The sequence below is a fragment of the Centruroides vittatus genome, unplaced genomic scaffold (assembly GCF_030686945.1).
Source record: "Centruroides vittatus isolate TY-2023 unplaced genomic scaffold, ASM3068694v2 contig_884, whole genome shotgun sequence".
Lineage (NCBI taxonomy): Eukaryota > Metazoa > Arthropoda > Arachnida > Scorpiones > Buthidae > Centruroides > Centruroides vittatus.
In genome coordinates, this window is record NW_027122576.1 from 329484 (window position 1) to 349678 (window position 20195).

A 20195-nucleotide genomic window follows, 5' to 3' on the forward strand; every position below is an offset into this window, starting at 1 on the left:
GTGACATTTTTTATATAAATATTTAACATATTACAGGCCTTCCTATGATTGGACAAGAAACATTTCAGTCAGGAATCCACCTGCAAAGCATACTAGAAAAGTCTCTTTAGTATTTGATCATTTAGAAGCTGGAGAACTAGCTGAACATTTGACTTATTTAGAACATAAAGTTATGAGAAGAATTACAGTAAGTATACAGATGAGAATATTTTATATATAAATAATTTATGTGATCATGCAGTCTTAGCAGAAAGTTAAAGTTTGGAGGATTGTTAATTATGCATGCCTTTTGATATTTGTCAGATAACTCATTTTAATATATGGAAAAGTGTTTTCTACAGTGTTTAAAATGCTGTGTTAATTTTATGATTTGATTTTTAAATAAGAAAATAAGTTATTCAAAATGCAAATTGAATGCATTTGGAAATGTTGAAAGTTACTGTGCAGAGAGAAATTTTTAATGACATTAAAGTCATGGGTCTCATATACAATACCATACATATAAGTTATGTGTCCTATGTTTCCACTTTACAGTAGATTGCATTACTGCTTGCTCACTGATGTTCTGGTTTTTCAATTACAGTTTTTGGAAAAGTTCTTCGTCGATCACACAATCTCCCATGGAATCTTGTCCTGCTAAGTCTCCAGACCTTACTCCTCTGGACTTTTGGGTCTCTGGGAGACATTTCTGACATTTACTGTATAAGTTGCAATATAAGGTGCTCTTAAACCTTATCCACTGCAGAGTAACTTTTTGGACACTGAATTCTAAAATAAACTGGATGTGTTTTGTCTATGAAGGCCATAACTTTTGAAACTAAAATGAACCAAATACCATAGCAGTTGTTAAAATATGGCCTGCCCAGTTTCTGTATTTGTCACCCATCAGGCATTTATGTGAGGAGATGGGATACCAGCTTTGGCTATCAACAAGGGATCTGGAATGGCATTTGCAACATCTATGGGCAAAATCTGTCATAAAATACAATATGATGCCTGAATGTCTCCATGTCTGATTGTATACTCACATGTATCCATGACAGGAGGTCCTACAATATATGACATGTATAATAAACATGTATCATTACAAGGAGGTTATACAAGATACTAAAGATTCCTTTAAATTGTATCATTGTTCCATGGGAAATTATATTTTTGCTACAATGTCATAATCACTTATTAATGTTGTCATTTCGTTCCAGTTCCTCATTCTTGGTGTAATGTTTTTGTCAAGGATTGTATTTTAATACCGTTAAACCCTGTTCTTTAGGAAACTTATATAAAAGCTTTAATTTAAATGTTTCAGCATTATTTATACATTGCAAATATTTTAGATATAAAAATTGTTGTTTTTGCTGACAACAACCATCATGATTCATTTTAGGATGATTCTATACATTTACTTAATGTTCCTAAATAACTTATTTTTATTTAAAACCAAATTGCACAGGTAACATGACTTGCATATTTGTATATTGTGATAAAATAGATATTAACAATTTTGCAGATCATATTCAACATAATATATTCATTTTATATGTTTAAACTACAGTTTTTTTTTTTTTGTTTCAGTTATTGCCAGTTATTGCAAAACAGATATTTAATAATATATTTTTATATAAATAGATAGAAATACTAGAAACTTTTACGATTATGCAAAAGCTTTTCTCTTTCCATGGAGAATAATGACTTCATCTGTTAAATATTACAGGTGTATATAAATAAAGTTTTTAGACTACAGTTCTTCTATAGTCTTTAGACTTTTAGTTCTTCTATAGCAATAATTAAATGAGCAATCTATACATCTTTATCTAAATACATATACTTCTAAGTAGTGTATAGACATTTTTTTAAATTTGATTTTTATTTATATATAAAATGTAAGAATAAGTGACATCTCATTTAACGAAGACAGTAGATCAGCAGGTGCTGCTTATTGTAATTACAAATATTATTAGTCTAATACTAATATTATGAGAATCAACATGTCTCAGAAACAAGTAAATTAAATAATAATACAAAACTTTGACTTCTAGTTATTATGTTACTAATGATAAATATGAATTTATTTAGGTAGTTAATAATAACCAACTGACAAAACATAATAGTTATAAGTCATGTCATTCCAATAAAAACATTAGCATAATGATCAGAATTAGTTTAAATTAAAACATCCAATCATATAAGGTGTTTACTCTTAATACATTAATGTTCATTTTAATCCTGAACTCAATACTGCATGTGGTACTTCAGTTTAAGTTTACTTCATTCATAAGCTAGCTGTTTGCTATTATTGAAGACTGAACTTCATTACTGTTTAATTAATGTACAATACTGTAATGTACTGACTGTATCTCTTAGCATGATGGAGGAAGAAAATAAGAAATGCAAGTATTCACCCCTCAAAGATGAACTTCAAATTTTAGAATTCTAAGAGCCCTGTGATACATTGCCAGAAATGAGCCAATGAAATATTGTTGCACAGTTAAAAATTTCACAGACAGTTTTATTCAAGATTTTGAAAAAGAGCATGATTGTTAAATTATCAGCAGGAAAAAAATGAGAACATGATTTGTAAAAGAGAATGAACCAGAAAAGATAGCAAAGTTGAGTTTGCTTTAACTTAATAATGTTTGTAAAAAATGTACCTGTTGATGGGTTAATAATTCATTATGTGGCAGCAGAATTAGCTAAAAATATGGGGAACGAGTCATTCAAATATAACATCCCTACTGAGTAGGATATGTAAAAACTTTTTGACAGATTGTGACAGGATTGGATTGTTAGTAGAATGATGTTCTAAAGATTCTCAATTTTTTTTTTATTTGAGATAATTTTTTTACCAAAATCATTGTGGAGAAGTATTTTGATCAGTAATGATCACACAGCAAGTTTTTGTTTATTTAAACAGTTGCACTTTAATAGAAGCACTGTACTAAATATGCTCTGTTGTGAAAGCACTCTAGTAGAACTTTTGATATGAAAGGATAATGGCAACAATTTAACCTTTACAGATAAAGATACTATTGAAAGATATACTGTTGTATAGCATAGTTAACTGTAGTCTACACTGTTATTACACTGTTATTACACTGTTATCAGACTCTTCTTCTTTAGTAAATCTGTTAATTTCATTTCTTTTTTTTTTTATTGGCCTATTTTAAAATTACCTTGTCTTGGCAATAAATATGAATAAATTAATGTACTGTAGGTCTGTTTTGCAGAAATGCTTGATTTTAATATTTAGGTGATAGATTAAGTGTGACATCATATTTGAATGACAATTTTAACCTTGCTTTATGTTCATAAATATTATATTTACTGAATATGTTAGATAATCAAGACTATTTTGTTCTATTTTGATCTTTTTTTTTTTTTGTGGGAATGTGAAATGCTTATTTTATATATATTTGATATTATTTATAAATTAAATTAAATACTCAATATTACATAATTTTAAAACTTTTTTTTATTGCATATTTGTTATATTTATAATTTAAATTTTACTTTAATTTTTTACTTCTCTTAAATCAGAATTGTTTTCCAGAACCCAGTTTCAAAATGACTGACTAGAACTCTTAATATATTTTAATTTAAATGTATATGAAATTTTGTAATTATAATTTAGTTTATACACCTATTTAAATTAATTTATTCATAATTTTGACATATCTTTAAAATTCAAATTTATATTCAGTTTTTAGATTTTAAAGCTTATGCACAGTCTGGTACATTACAAGATAATGCTAAACTAGAAAGATCCATAGCATTATTTAATGGCCTTTCACAGTGGATCCAATGCATGGTGCTTAGTCGCTCATTAGCACAGCAAAGAGCCGACATTATCACTAAATTTGTATCTGTAGCTAAGGCAAGTTAGGTTTTTTTCTTTGAATCAAAAATTATCTAATCATTTACTATGTAAAATTTAAGAAAATTGAAAAGATTGATATTTATATTCTCATTCATTCTATGTGTAGAAATTACTACAGCTTCAAAATTTTAATTCACTAATGGCAGTTGTGGGAGGATTGAGCCACAGTGCTTTGGCCAGACTGACTCGGACTATGGCTGCTGTACCGTCCGAGACTATAAAGTCTTTAGAAGAATTGACAGATCTCTTATCTTCGGCATCAAATTTTACTAATTATCGAAAAGCATTAGCTGAGAGTAAAGGATTCCGCATTCCAATTCTGTAATTAATTTATCATTGATTTTAATATTAATAATTATAATTATAAACAATAGCTATTTTTATCAAGTATAATTATATTTAATAAACTAATATCTCAATTATTATTTATTGTTAATATCATATCTAAAACTAGATTTAGATTTTAAAACTATTTAAATTATATATTTATTTAATTAAAAAATAACTTTTGAAACTTTTTATAAATTTTACATTGAAAATAAAATAAATATTTTTATAATGAAATATGATATAATTAATTGTTATATCTAATTACATTAATTTAAATTTTTTAGTGGTGTACATATGAAAGATTTGATATCATTACAAGTTGCACTTCCCGATACTTTAGATAATGGATTAATAAATTTTCGTAAAATAGTACAATTATCCTTGATATTCCAAGAATTATGGGAACTCCAAAATTCAACACCCTCTCTCTCTGTAAACTTAGATTTAGTAAATACACTTAGAGTAAGTATTATTCAAATATGAAATTTTATTTTTTTTAATTTATGTCAACAAATACTTAGTGTCAATGTTACACAAAATGTGAATTATTTTAACAAAGAATTATTTAGGAAATATTTTATTAACAGTTTAAATTTTGAAAAATTAGTTTCATGTCAGTTTTTAATTTAATTACAAAATAAACAATTTTCAATAATATTTAGAATCATTTATACATAAAATGATTTTCATCAAGATAATTTTAATTCTTTTCTTTTTTATAAATAATTTTTTTTTGTAATAAACCAGTATATATATTTGGTTTGTTCTTTTTTAACAAGGATTTTTAAAACTATAAGTTTTTAAACAGAATATTTAGAAAAACTTTACAAGTTATAAATATATTTATAATACTGTAAAATAAAAAAGGAATATACTAATTTTTTAGTATTGAGTTTATTTGTAATCATTTAAACTGTATTTAAATGATGAAAAAATTAAGAAAGATGAAAGGATGACAATTATTTTTATATACATATACATACCCCCCATACCAGCATTTGCTTATTTTAGCATACTTTTAAATTATTTCTTATCATTTTCCAATGATATTTCATTATTATTATTCTGATACAAAGTATTTTATCTTTAGCAGAAAATTACATAATGTTTTTAAATATTAAAATAAATGTTCATAATTATTATTGCTTTTTCATACTTTAGGAACTTTTTTAAAAATTCGAAAAAACCATCAGTTCAAACTAACTTTTTTTTTGCATTATTGGCAAATTTTATCATATGCAAAGGCTTCTGACTCATAAATGTTGCATGATTTTCAAGTATCAAGAGTGCAAATGACACTCAAGAAGATCTTCATTTTGTAATATTGTGATTATTTAATTTGAACAAAAATTTCAGTTTATTATTGGATTTTACTTGATACTTTTTATTGACTTCAATTTGAAAATGGAATATTCAGTACTTTTAAATATATTTGAATAGATTTCTGTAACTTAAGTATATTTGAATGACATTTATTTTAAAAAATACAAAATATATCTACTGTGCTTTGGGAGAAAACAATAGAGAATTCAAATTTACATCATTGTTTCACTGTTATTTAATGTCATTTTCACACTCTGGTTATTAAAAGTAAAATATTTTCATTAGATACAGATTTAAATATGTACTGCTGTATTATTGATATTATATGCTGTTTATAAATATGTAATATGTCCTCTACATACAATTAATAATAATTCTGCAATAATTCAAAAGCATCCTTCACATGAATGTGTTTGATATTATCGTTTATCATTATTATATTTGCTTATCTTGATGTGCTTCATTTATAACAGGAACACAGTCTATGTAGAATGTATCAATTTATTTGTAGATATGTTATAGCAAAGCAATGTTTTCATATTGTTGAAATAATACTATGGAATTTAATATTACTGACACTTTGTGATAGAGTATAAAATTATATCTAGAACATTATTTTTTATTGTTTTGAGGTAATTGTACAAGAGTATGAACATCATCAGTTGTGTCTCGATTTTTATTCATTTGTGTTCAAAATTAATTCCTGCTAAATTTAGCAATTTATGTAACATTTTAAATTAATGTTAAATATGTAAAGATGTATTATAATCTAGCCATGATTTTAAAATCTGAAAATGAAGTGGTTAAGAGTGAGATTTTTATTAGTAATCCTCATATAGTGGCAGATATATTAGCAGATTGTCTTTCATACATTTCAGATCTTTTTCAGATATATGAAAATTTAGATTTAATAAATTACTTCTAATTAGCTTAAATATGTTTACCTAGTATACCAGATATGTTTAATCATTGGTAAGTTTGCTATCCTAGTTTAATATGTAAATCAATAAATTCAATTAAATTATATATTTAGTTGCAGAATTTTGTTAATGTATCAATGCTCAGATTCTTAATTTATCTCCTACCATATTCTATAACAGAGGTCTCAAACTCAGAAATGATTGTTTACTGTGTGTTTCAATTTTGTATTGTTGAATGTTTATTAAATTGATTTAATTTGTCCCAGAATATTATAGTTTAAAAACTGACATGTATTTTCTGTACACTGTATTTTTATCAATATTATAAATCTAAAAATATATAAATATCTCATTTTTTAGGAGTTTGTTACTAATTATTATTGGAAATATTATCAGCTGTTGTTTCAAAATTGTTATTCTATTTAATGTATGGCTATTTAAAATTTAATATTTTGAAGCAATAAAGTTTTGAAAATGTTACCAATAGTTAACAACAGATTCCTAAAAAAATTGAGATGATAATGTAAATCTAAAAATATATAAATGACAGAATATTATAATTTATCATAATCCAAAATAATCAAATTACATTTAAAAGTTATATTTAATTATGTTAAAGTATAATATCCATTTTTATATGTTGATGACTACTAATATATAAAAATAGAACATTCAATTTTTACTGAATTAGTACTATAATGAAAGATTGTGCAAAATATGTTATCACTCAAATGGTAACTGCTTTTAGTATTTATTTAATAAACTATATTTTAATTTAAACTAATTCTCCTCTTACGCAGGTGTTTTTATCAAGATTTGAAAGTGCTTGCAGTAAATTATTTCAATGTGCTAATGCTTCATTTACAAATCAAAATGGAAAATTCTGCAAAGTAATTCCTGAGAGATACGATACTGGTTTCCAGTTCTAATCTAGGAATAGAGTTTTTCAGGCTGTTCAGGACTGCTGCTTGAACACCTACAATGTTATTTTCCATTCTAACAACTATATTCCCCTTAAGTTATTTGCAATAGACTGTTTGCTCAAATTTCTCATATATGTGACAAATAGTTAAACTTGGAGGATTCTTGTACCACTCTTGTAATTTCTTTCTTGAAAATGACTGAAAGACATCTATCCACATTGCAATCTTTCTTCTTTCTTCCAAATCTTATTGTGTAACCACATTTTGTCTGAAACAAATATTTGGCTGAACAACTTCATATCACTTTGCCCATTTGGTGGTAACTTGTTTTTTGCCTAACCCTGTATGTCATCGAAAATTTATCATGTATTAGATAATTTCAAATTAGTTTAATTTAAAATAGTGCAATTTTATAAAATTTTTAATTTAAAATTTTTGATAATTTTTTCAGTTATCTGTAGAAACAGCATACACCGAAGATGAATTATATGAATTATCACTAAGTAGAGAACCACGTAATCCAACATCAGTAAGAATCTGCCACTTAAAATAATTTCCTTTTATATTAATTAATGATACTTAACTTTTAAATTTTAATTCAAATATTATTCTTTCTTTTATTTTAATATTTTTCAATTCAAATATGACATTGTTAAATTGAATATTTATGAAATAAGGGAAATTAATCATTTAAAACAAACTTTACAATATTTTTAAAGAAAATATAGAAATTCTATAAAAGTTTAATAAAATCGTTTGATTCTTCTTCTTATATAAAATTGAACATAGGTATAATAGGATAGTCAATGATTTCCAAAAAGATACAATAAATACATCATAAATAATCTTTAAGGTCTTAAATATATTTCTTTACTTCATCAGACAAACTGCTGTATAAAAGTAGACAACCCATGGCCATAAATATAATGCTATTACTGTTCTTAATACATTTATTTAGATTTTTTTCTATAAAAATGGAATGAATAATTAATTTGAAAATAATTCATAAAACATTGCTAGAGCATTGTCAATAAAACAATTTTTTATCAAGAAAAAATTAGAATTTAAATTCACCTGTATTTTATATAGAGATATTTTAAGATCAGTAAGCATATTTATTTTCTTTAATTTCTAATATCAATGAAATGAAAACCTGTTGATTTATTATAATAATAAATTTTTTAAAACTCTTATCAAAGTATATCCATAGTTTTATGTATTTTTATATGTATGTATGTATATATATATACATACAAAATTCTACATTTTTTTATGTATTTTTATATTTTGTTGTATTGAGTGGAAATATAATAATAGTAATAAATACTGAACTATGAATTTTTTTAAAATTTTGTATTGAATATTGAAGACATTGAAAATTAAAGAATAAATACTTGATTAATATTTTATATTATAATAATTATAAATAATTTGTAATAAATTATTATAATAATATATATTAAAATTAAACAAAAATATCTAAATATTTTTTTCACTCTACTATGCATATCATTCATATTTTAGTATGTGTTGGGTCAAATATGCATAATTATCAATTTATATAATTTTTATTAATTGATAGAGTTCATTATAATAAGTCTATTAATTGACTAGAAATTCAGTATACAGTAGTTTTCATTTAATGAAAGGGATTTTTTATCATTGATCAATGACACAATCGGTGATAAATAGTCTCTTTTATTAATGAAACTTTGTTAAGTTTGTTTAATGGGTTTATAAAAAGATGGGAATACAAATATAATTTTTAATTCTTATTTATAAAATAAGGATCATATTATTACAGTTCAAAATTTCTTTTTTCCCCATCATAAAAATTTTTTAAAAGAATAATCAAAAGAAAATATTTTCTGTATAAGTTCTTTTTATATAAGTATAGGCAGATTTTTGCTTTTGGGCCACTTGCTCTTTTGTATCTAATTCTTTGATGCTACTAAATTGCATTTCCTACCAAATTTGGACTTTCATATATTTAATTTATTATGCAATTCAAAACTGGACGTTTTCCTCCAGTTTTGAATTTTGTAATAGCAAAATTATTTATGAAAATTAATTTTTATTGTCTTCTGTGTTTTTTGTGTTATCAATGGTAACATTTTAAGTAATGTTTTATGCATATTCACTGTGAAAAACTAAAACTTTTCTTGCTTAAAAGATTTTAAATGTTTCTATTTTGACTCAGGGAATGGAACTTTCTTTATAGCATGCAACTCTATTGTTTGAGTTTTGAACATTTGAGTTTTCTGCACATTTTTAACAGCATATTACATCTAAAAGTTGGACTGTCTGCATATCATTTTATGTTGTTATTCAGCATTTTGAATTAATAAAATTTAAACATTATTAAAAAGTAGTTTAGAATATAATAAAACAATGACAAATTATTAAACTGTCAGTCTGGCAGTTAATTTGTGAAAGTATTGTTTTCTATTTAAACCTGCTTCAAGCATAAATATGTTTTTGAATTTTTCAAGAGAATTGCTTAGGATTATAGCTACAAAATGTGTATTAAACTAATTAAATGAAAACTATTTAAAATAAATATTAATTCAAAATATTGAAGTATAAATTATATTCTAAAAATGAATTTTTAATTTTGAACATAAAGATCTATGGCCATATTTTAAAATATTAATAAACTTTTTAGTATAGTTAGATAGGTTAATTAATGACACACACACAAAAGTTAAATACTTGTTTTAATAAGAAACATATAATATATACATAACTAAAAAGATTTCTAAGATATATAATATTTTATAAGTATTTATAATTATATTAAATGTAATGTATATTAATACAAGTTTTTTAAAACAAACTTTTCAATATTTAAATATTATTTTTTTTAGTCACAGTCATCTCCCACAAAACCAATAATATTTGCTGAATGGGCAACTGGTTCCTGCATTCCTCCTGAACCAGAAGTTTTAGAAAAGCATATTGATTCTATAGTTGAGGTTAGTATAATTTTATAATTTAATTTTTTAATAAATAAAATTTACTATATTTATTTTAATCATAATTAAAATACTTCAACTGATTTAATTTATACTTATTTATTTATTTTTACTTTTTGAATTGAATTTATTTGATTTTATGAATGAAACTTGGATATTCATGAATCCTGTTGGCATTTCAAATATATTTTTTCTGCGAGCATTTAAAGAATATGGCTTTGCTAGAAGTCCATAAATTGCTTCCAACATAAAGATACTATTTTTAACTCTAAGTTCTGAAAATTTCTTCTTTCTATGTACAGTACTGTACCTGGAGACGAAATTGTTTTTACCCCTAAGGCTATGAGGAGAATTTGTACAGCAAAACTATTCAAACAACTTTTTCTTTGGCTGCTTTCATCTCAAACAGATTATGCTGATTTTGGCCAGTTTGTGCTTAGAGTTAAACATTTAAACTATTAAATTATTAGTGCAAACTTAGCATAACTGTAAATTTTTCAGATTTTTTTCTGTGTTGTAACAGTTAAAATCCTTGTTTTCTTGATCAGAAATACTATTATCTTGCCTTTTTTTCTGAACACTGAAACTGAAGTTAATTGCTTATCATTGTATTCCTTATGATTGTAATGCAAGAGTTCTTTTCCTAAACATTTGGAATACTCAGCTACTTATAGAAATCCTTCTTAAAGCCTCAAATTTCAATACCTCTACCACCTTAAATAATTTGTTAAATGAATTTTGCTAAAGATATTTGTAATATTTTCACATGATTACTGCATACCCAAATGAAGTAATATTATTGAATCATTTTACATAATTGTAAAAATGATTTCAATATTCAGAGTCAATATATATTTATTAGTTTAAATGATTTTATTTAAATCATAGTTTATCTTTTGCTGATGATATAAAAATAATCCACATAACTAAACAAGGAATAAATACATTCTTATTTTATATTCTTGCATTGCGTTTTTGTTGTTGCAGCAATTAGTTTTTAATACAAATATTAATCTCTGCTACTTTACTTTATATTTAAATTTCAATTTAAAGTTATTATTCATATTCTGTATTAATAGTTACAATGGTAATGCCATAAGCAAGAAATACTTTCCCAAACAAACAATTCCTTAAAAAACACAGAATAAAAATAATTTAAAAAATTATTATGTAGTTAATGTTTCAAAAGAAATTATTAAAGAAAAATAAATTTTAGTATCTAATATTTAAAAAAATTGTTTGCAAAATTATTTTGCCAGCTGTTAACGTTTTAGAAAATAAAATTGATTAGATATTCTCCTTTTAAAAGTTAATACTGTATACTTAAAACTTGTTATTATGACATTCCCATCTGGGTTATAATTAAATTATGAGTTTAATTTATGGCAGTTTTGTTGTTAAAAATTTTTAAATGATGCTATAAATCTAATTACATACAATTAAAAAATTTTAACTTAGGCCATAATAATTAAACATTATATTTCTCATAAATATTAAAAAACATAGAAGTAATATTAGTATATTAATATTTTATTTTTCAAATTTGTTTATTTTTCTTTGTGATTTCTTTAAAATGATTTTATATTTATCAGAATCATTTAATTTATTTCTTAAAAATAGAATTTATGTAGCAAATCATCTGTTCTAATATACAGTAATTAGTATAATAATATAATTTTATTTTTAATGTAATAATTTACAATAATACTGAAAACTCACATGCTTGCATATGCACACATGAATGTTCATGAATAATTTCTTTAGATATTTTTTAGGTGTTTATTATTTCAGATTTGCAGATTTTTGGTAAATTAAAATATTTTACTTTCTGAAACATTGTAATTTACTAATAACCAGTTTTATAATCATCTGTAATATTTTTATAAACTAAAAAGTCGTTTCTTATGAGTAAAACAAAAATAGAAGCAAACTAGAAGGCAGCATGATTCAGATTTACTCAGATGTTTTTGTGGTGATAACTTCAACTGGTCTTCATCTTATTATTACTACTGATTATTGCTAGATAGCAAAGACATAATGAGCTACTGATAATCTGTCTTTCCAGATTTTTTAGAGTACAGAAACAAGTATTGGCAGTTGAGATAACTTTTCAAAGTTTTCTATGAAGTTTTGTTGTAAAGCTATTGTCACTTTTCTATCCATTTTTCACTATCATTATTCAAGTCAAAAAATGAAAATACAGGTAATATCTGATTATGATAAAGACAAAAATTTTGTCATAAATTTTCATAGTAGCAAGTTTTGGACAAGAGAACTTTCTGTATAACTTGAGTTTTTTGGAATTCAAAACATGCTGATTATTTTTAATGAAATAATATTTATGATAAAAATTGCCAGGACAAATAAAATTCTTTAATTTATGATGTGTGCAAATCAGGGCTGTGGAGTCGGTAAAAAAACACTTGACTCTGACTCCCAACTCCAGCAAAATTAAATACCAAGTCTGCCCCCATTTTATGGGGGGCAGAGGTTCTCATAGAGGGTATCCTACTCTGAACTCTGAAAAGAGCCTGGGGCATTTACCCAAATACTTTTATAGTTAGTATTTTTAATATTTAACTTACATTAATATTTATTTGTATAAAAAAATTAATTTTTAACAAATATTTAATAAGAAGAGAAAGGGAGGCAATAAAATTATATATACATACATATATTTGACAGCATTTGCACTTCAATTTCACTCTTCCAGAAGAGTTCGTCCAACTAAAAAGTATGCGATCTAGTTACTTTAGCCCAGAAAAGAAAAATATATATTCTGATCAATTAGTCTGGCTCATTCAGAAAAATAGAGTACTTATATACAGCAGGGATAATAAAGGAATGATTCAAAAATATTCAAATTCAATTGGGTCAAAGTAATTTAAGTACTAAACTAAATACTACAAAGAACACTACATATTTGATAAATTAAATTGATGCATTTTGTATTTAAAATAAATGAATTATAACAAAATATAAAAAGATTTTTAAAAATTAATAAATAAATAATAAATTTTCTTTCATTTAAATAAAAAAAACTAAAGTAAATTTAAAATGCGGGAGTTGGAGTCGACACATTTTTTCCGACTCCAATTCCTCCGGCTAGAAATTCCTCCCGACTCCGACTCCACAGCCCTGGTGCAAATGGACAAAGTGAGAAGCCACTTTTATTTATTGTCTGCTAACATTGTAAAAACTGATTATCAATCTTTTCAAGACACGTGAAAAACTTTGTTGTGTTGACAGCAGGCCTAGTTGTTACTTCTGACACTATAATACTAGCAACTTGAGCTACTAAAATTTGCTATTGGCCTATCAGTTAGACTGAAACATAACATCATTCCTGCTTAATGCTTAACATACAGAAATATTCTAGATTCCAAACACTATTCTGATATAGACTTGTAGAAAAATAATTTACAATAGAATGGACTTATGCTGAAAAGCAATAAAAACAAATAATTTAATTATTAAAATTATTGCAGATATACAGTAAGGAATAAATCAAAAATAAAAGAGTGATACCAATGATTAAATATGCTTCTCAAAAACAAAAAATAAATGTAGCATTCAGTTTATTTAATACCTAAAAATTATTCTGAACCTTTAAAGAAATAAAAATAAAAAAGATAATTGTAATTTTCCAAATTTCTGTATCCACATTGTTCTAAATATACATTTATAATTAGACTGCAATTTGAAAAAATCGTAAACCTGTAAATTCCCACTGTTGTTCGTCTGGTGTCTCTCTTTTAATCTTGAGAATGGTGTTAGATAGATGAAAATTGAGACCAGATATGGAAACCTTAGGAGCAGGAAGCCCCGGTAAACTATATACGAATTTCCATTTTGGCCAGAAGTCACCTTATTTCAATTCAAAAAATTTTCTCCCAAATGGAGTTAGATACATGACTGTCACAACTTCATTGGTAATAGGAAAAGTATGATGTACAGGGGGAAAGACACTACTAAACTTACGTGCATTGTGACGATGTCACAATAAATAATTGTTCATATGTTTATTTATAAATATATAAATTGAGAAAAATTTTTAATACCAAATAATAAAATAAAATTTAATATTTTGATATTGATTTTGAATTTATTTGAAAAAATATATTTTATAAAATTTCATTACTCTTGAGAAATCAAAAATTTAAGAAAGTAAATGGGGGGAAGTCAATAACAATGTGTTGCTAATAAAACTCAAAACTAAAATTGTTTAAACTCAGTCTTTGAATCAAAATGATACTGATGATAAATCTGAAATATTTCTTTTCATTTATATACTGAACTGATTAATGTCATTAATCATTTAAATGTCTTTCAATCATAAAAGAATTAAAGGTTGATCCTTAGTTTTGTAATTAGAGCTTTGTATGCTTGTAACCATATTCATTTTCTCAATATTCCGTATACTTGTATACTTGTAGATGTCTTCAAATTATAACAATATTTTTCCATAGGTGATATTTAAGAATTACGATGTCGACAAAGACGGATACATATCACTCGACGAATACGATGCTGTAATTAGTAATTTTCCTTTCATTGATGCATTTTGCATTGTGGATGCCAATCAGTAAGCTTTTTTTAATATTTGATATTTGCTTTAGTATAATGATTAAAATATTAATTTTTTTACATTGTATAATGTAGAGATGGTATGATTAGTAAAGAAGAAATGAAAAAATATTTCCTTCAAGCAAATAGCCGTACGTTACGTACCATTTTTCAGCACGACTTCCATGAAACAACTTATTTTAGGCCCACGTTTTGTGCTCGTTGTACAGGTTTGGTAAGTTTATTATGTGTATTCAATAAAACAAATACAATCAATTGTAATATGGCATTGTTTACAATTAATATTTAGAGAGAAAACTTGATATTAATTATAGATGTTTCTAATTTCATAAATTTGTTATTGAAGCAATAAATCATTTAATTGCAAATTAAAATACTTTAGTGCTTCGGTGTAGAATAAAAATGAAATTTTACCTTTAAATCAACAAATTTCCAGTAAAAAGCACATAAGTTTTGCTTTAAAGTACATCTGTAAGTCAATTTATAACTTGATTTACAAATATTTTCAAAATTTTACTTATTGTTTCATTTGTAATACATAAAATTTTATTTTACGTTTGCAGTTTATATTAAAATCTTTTTATAAATGTAATATCCATTTCAAAAATATTGATCTGATATAGTCTAATTTGAAATTTTAAATTTCCATATATTCAAATGGCTATAATTATATAACTATTCTCAAAGACATTACATTTATATTTGTAACAATATTCATTCAATGCTATTTAACATTTTAATTATTGAAGTAATTTTAATTGTTTCAGTAGATGATCAAAATTATCATCATATTGCTAAATTTGTCATGTAAACTATATAAGAACTACTCTTGATTATCAAACCAAGCTACCTAGTTAAGAGTAATCTCACAAGAGCACTCCCTCCATCTTGTGTAAATGAGGTTTTAATCATAAATATACTTATAAACGAAATTGACAATTTTGGAAATAATAATTGACTGCATTTTCATTGGCCTTCATTTTGATTCAACTTTTTACAATAATGAACTCTTGCTTTCTCGTATACAATGAACCAGTCCAATAAATTTTAGTTTTCATTATTTAAATATCAACTAATTCTTTGCATACAAATAACTATTTATTGCAATGTAAATCAGTGAGTTGTGTTCAACACAGAGATTTCCAGAAATATAGACGTAACAATTCTGATACTTAATTTGTGAATTATTAATCTTCTCGGTCAGTTTGCAGGTAATAGTCAGCAGATAAGTCTATTGACAGGAATTAATTAGTCCGCTTGTTGGTTATTAAAGGACTTAATAATTGATGGAACCATTTCATTTGGGTATATACATAAAGAATGATCTTCCACTCTTAAAGTATGTGTCCTAATTAAATGTTTTTGATTTACTATATATTTCATTTCCTCTGTGCTTAAAATCTGTGGATTTTTTCCAGTTCATGCTTTTTCTCGAGATTTATTGTTTTGCTTTGCACGTTTCATTACACAAGAAGGAAACAATCAATAATTCATCTTGCGTCTGTTGGTCTGCTCCACTTACAATAATGGTAAAAGATAGATAATATTTGTTTATTACACAGTCTTTCAGTTACAATCAAATGACTTGTAGAAAGATTTTTTTAGGCTTTATAAGATAGTTTTAATATTATGCATAAATAGTTTAAATATCAGTATTACATAAACACAATTTAATTTGACTGTTGCGGATTACACAATTTTGATTCACGTGAAACTTAATCTACCGTGTAAGTTGTGGATTAGGTACAATTTAATTGAAATTTATTTATTACTAGACTTTTGATATTGTATTGTAAGCACTGTTATTGTTTCTTAGTAATGCTTTTTTAACCTTGCATTGAAAAAGTCTGTCTTATGCATAAATAAAACCAAAAGTCTGAAGTGAGTGTAAAACATTGAACTTCATAAAGTATGTAAATGTATATTAATCAGATTTAAATATATTAAAATGAAACAAATAGTAATAATTGATAACAAATTGTGGTTAATTAGTAAATTTTATACAGAAGAGAAAAATAAACACTTCTTTTCTGCATGCTAAAATTTATCATAACTAAATAAATAAATAACAGAATGACCACAATTTAAATATGCAGAGAACATATTATATGCCAAAAAATAATTTTAATAGTATAATTTTTGCTTTGATTAATAAAACTATTATGCATTTTCGATGTATTTGTCCAACGAAAGAACTATTAATGTTTAGGTTTTTGTTTTTAGTTATGGGGATTAATTAAACAAGGTTATAAATGCAGAGGTATGTTCATAATTAAATGCTTGTATTGATGAACCAAGATTTTCACTCAGTTAATTTGACAAAAAATATTTACTTTCTTCTTAAAGATTGTGGAATTAATGCTCATAAACATTGTAAAGACCTGGTTGTTATAGAATGTAGGAGGATAAGTTGTATTTCACCAAGAGCCAATTCTTTTGCTGGAACAGGTAGGAGTAAATTAAATTAAAATTAAGAAATTCGATTAAAATTCTGAAAAAACAACACTCATTTACTTCACGTAAGATGGTATAACGATAAAGAGCAGATTTCAACGCCACTGGAAGAAACAGCCCAAGATAAGCCAGTCTGAAGAATCTACTCTGAGTCCGAGAACAAGCACGGAATCTTGTAATTGCGAAAATGGTTTTATAACCATCGAAACTCCGACGGACGAAATTTCAGAATCCATTAATTACGAAGTCAGTGAGGACGAAACGGCCGAGTTGATCGAAAATAACATATGTAAGACTATCAAGTAAGCAAATGTATTCATTTTAATGTAACATTTGTAATAAAGCAAAATTGCAAATTTCCATTCCAGCTATGTCAGTTTCCAGAGATCTGTCTATATCGTCATCCAAGTGCAGATGTCGGAAAGATGTATATTCTCCGAAATCGCCGATGGGGAACGGGCATGCGCAGTCGAATCTGGTGACGCAACCGAACTCCTGAGAAGATATATATCCATCGATAGTTTCTGTGCATTTTAGCTTCATCATTATTATTAAGTACATTTTAATCATAAACTAGTCATCGGCCGGGAAAAAACAAACAAAAAACACCCAACAGATATTCCTTCTGCTAATATTGTTTGAAACATTTTTCACGTATTTAAAAAGCAAGATTAAAGTTTTAAGAAAAGTGTATGAAAGGTGCATTTTCCTTAAATTTAGTACAATGCATTTGGATTATAAAAACTAAAAACAAATTGGTTTTACGATAAAATGAAAAATCATTGTGTATATATTTGTTGCGAAAGTCCGTCGCCGCAACAAAATATCCAATAAAATATATTCGATACATACAGTATTATATACTGTATACGAGGTAGATAATATTTGTGATTTTCTTTTTCTATATATATATATATATATAATATATATGTATGTATTTTAATAATTTAAGCAATCTTATTTAAAAGAAAAAAGTATTTTATATTGGTTAAAAATTCTTATGAATTTGATTTTATTTTGTAAATTCTAATCTGAGATTAGATATACTCATTTTATTATCCCATCTAGTCACTTGAATTGGTTAAATGAACCAATTTCCATTAGATGTGGTAAATAATTCCACATAGCGTATGTATAGACAAAAGTGACAAATTCTTGGGTTTTTATATATTTAAATAATATATATATACAGTGGGACCAATAATTAAATGAATTGGTCTATGAGAATACAAAGTTTGAAGTACTTTAATTGAAAATTTTTACCATAAATTTATGCACATGTACAGTTTAAATTGTTTGATATAGATATGGACCAAGTATTTTATATCTATAAAATTTAAAAATGTAAAAAAAAAATATTATTGTCACTTGTAAATCGTGTGTCGACAATAAGTTTGGGACGAAACGAAAATCGTGGTGCTATTTTCATCATATTATTTCCAGTTGATTACGGGTTGACGATGCTTTTTTGATATATTTCCTATTGCGGTCAGAGAATAAAAAAAATAACAATAACAGTAATAAGAGAAATTCATTTGTATATATTGACTTCCACTTTTAAGTTACGCAAGCGCATGTACTTAATCACTAAGGAATGCTGGTTATTTCGTTTTGATGGTCATGCAGTGAAAAAAATTTTTGTACTAGGCTTACCGTGATTAAATAAATGTAATAAAATAAAACGGAGCACGTACTATTTGTCTCGGTACAATATTTGTTATTTGGACGTTTGAATAAATGTTAATGCTCGAACAGAACATTTAAGATTCAAATAGTTTATTAATAGATTTATATATGAATATTTCGTAGCGGTTAAACGATAAGGAAATTTTTATTAAGCGTCGTGTACATTTTTTACTAGTAAACTGTGAAAACTGCATCAAAGTAGCGATGTGGCTGAATTTGAGGGCTGCGAGAATGAGCATAAAAAGCCGAGCGGCGTCTTCGCAAACCGATTCGTCTGCACCTCAAAAAGCTACACCACTTAAGCGAAAACAAAAAATTCATACACATATAAAGCATTGCTTCATTTCATCTATTTTAATTTGTCAATGTTAATTCAAAAAAAGAAAAAAGAAACAATTTTAAATAAAATCTCTTGTAATCTTTCCATATATATCATATACATGATTGTTATATAATTATGTATTAATAATAATTCTTGCTATAAATTAGTTTTAGTATATTAGGTTTTTCATTTGTATAACTGTAAATGTTAGTGAAATCAGTTCATAATTATTACTGTATATTCCATCTCAGATTTAGTCATAGATTGATTTATATGTGATGATAATAATAAATAATAATATTTATTATTATTATTTATAATATATAAATACATATATATATATATAAATGTGTGTGTGCATGTGTGTGTGTGTAAAGATATAATTTGAATTATTGTGATGTAAAAATGTATCATTCATTCTGTGATATAAGGAATTGATTTCAATAAATTAGAAAAAAAATAAATAAATTTAAATTATTATTATTATTTTAGTGAATATAAAGATGAAAATCTTATCTCTTATGTCCAAATTGTCTGCATTTTATAGAATGATTCTGGTTAATTAAAACTTGAATCTCCAAATTATTATGATTCTCCACCATGAATATACAAAATGGCTTCATAAGTTTACAAAAAATATTAAAACCTACCCGAAATATTTAAGGAGCTAGCTTCTTAAATGTTTTGAGTGTGATTCTCTACAATTTATTTTGTAAACTTGCCTGTCAAAATTCTCATTTACAAACCTAGAAAATAAATTTCTCATGAATTTATGTAAATATAAAATATAAATTTTCACCA

The 20195-nt window shown here is 25.2% G+C and overlaps 1 protein-coding gene across 2 annotated transcripts in view; it reads left to right on the plus strand.

The window, feature by feature from the left end:
* LOC136983638 (ras guanyl-releasing protein 3-like) overlaps positions 1-19251 on the plus strand; it is a 58404-nt gene extending 39153 nt beyond the window's left edge. For both annotated transcript variants that reach the window (XM_067280437.1, XM_067280438.1), the window contains exons 7-18: positions 37-187; positions 3698-3871; positions 3981-4195; positions 4489-4666; positions 7822-7899; positions 10238-10345; positions 14815-14930; positions 15008-15146; positions 17156-17192; positions 17279-17380; positions 17457-17675; positions 17755-19251. In XM_067280437.1, coding sequence (XP_067136538.1) covers positions 37-187; positions 3698-3871; positions 3981-4195; positions 4489-4666; positions 7822-7899; positions 10238-10345; positions 14815-14930; positions 15008-15146; positions 17156-17192; positions 17279-17380; positions 17457-17675; positions 17755-17885 — 1648 coding nt within the window. In that variant the 3' untranslated portion in view covers positions 17886-19251. The remainder of the gene's footprint in view (positions 1-36; positions 188-3697; positions 3872-3980; positions 4196-4488; positions 4667-7821; positions 7900-10237; positions 10346-14814; positions 14931-15007; positions 15147-17155; positions 17193-17278; positions 17381-17456; positions 17676-17754) is intronic.
* The last annotated feature ends 944 nt before the right edge of the window (positions 19252-20195 follow it).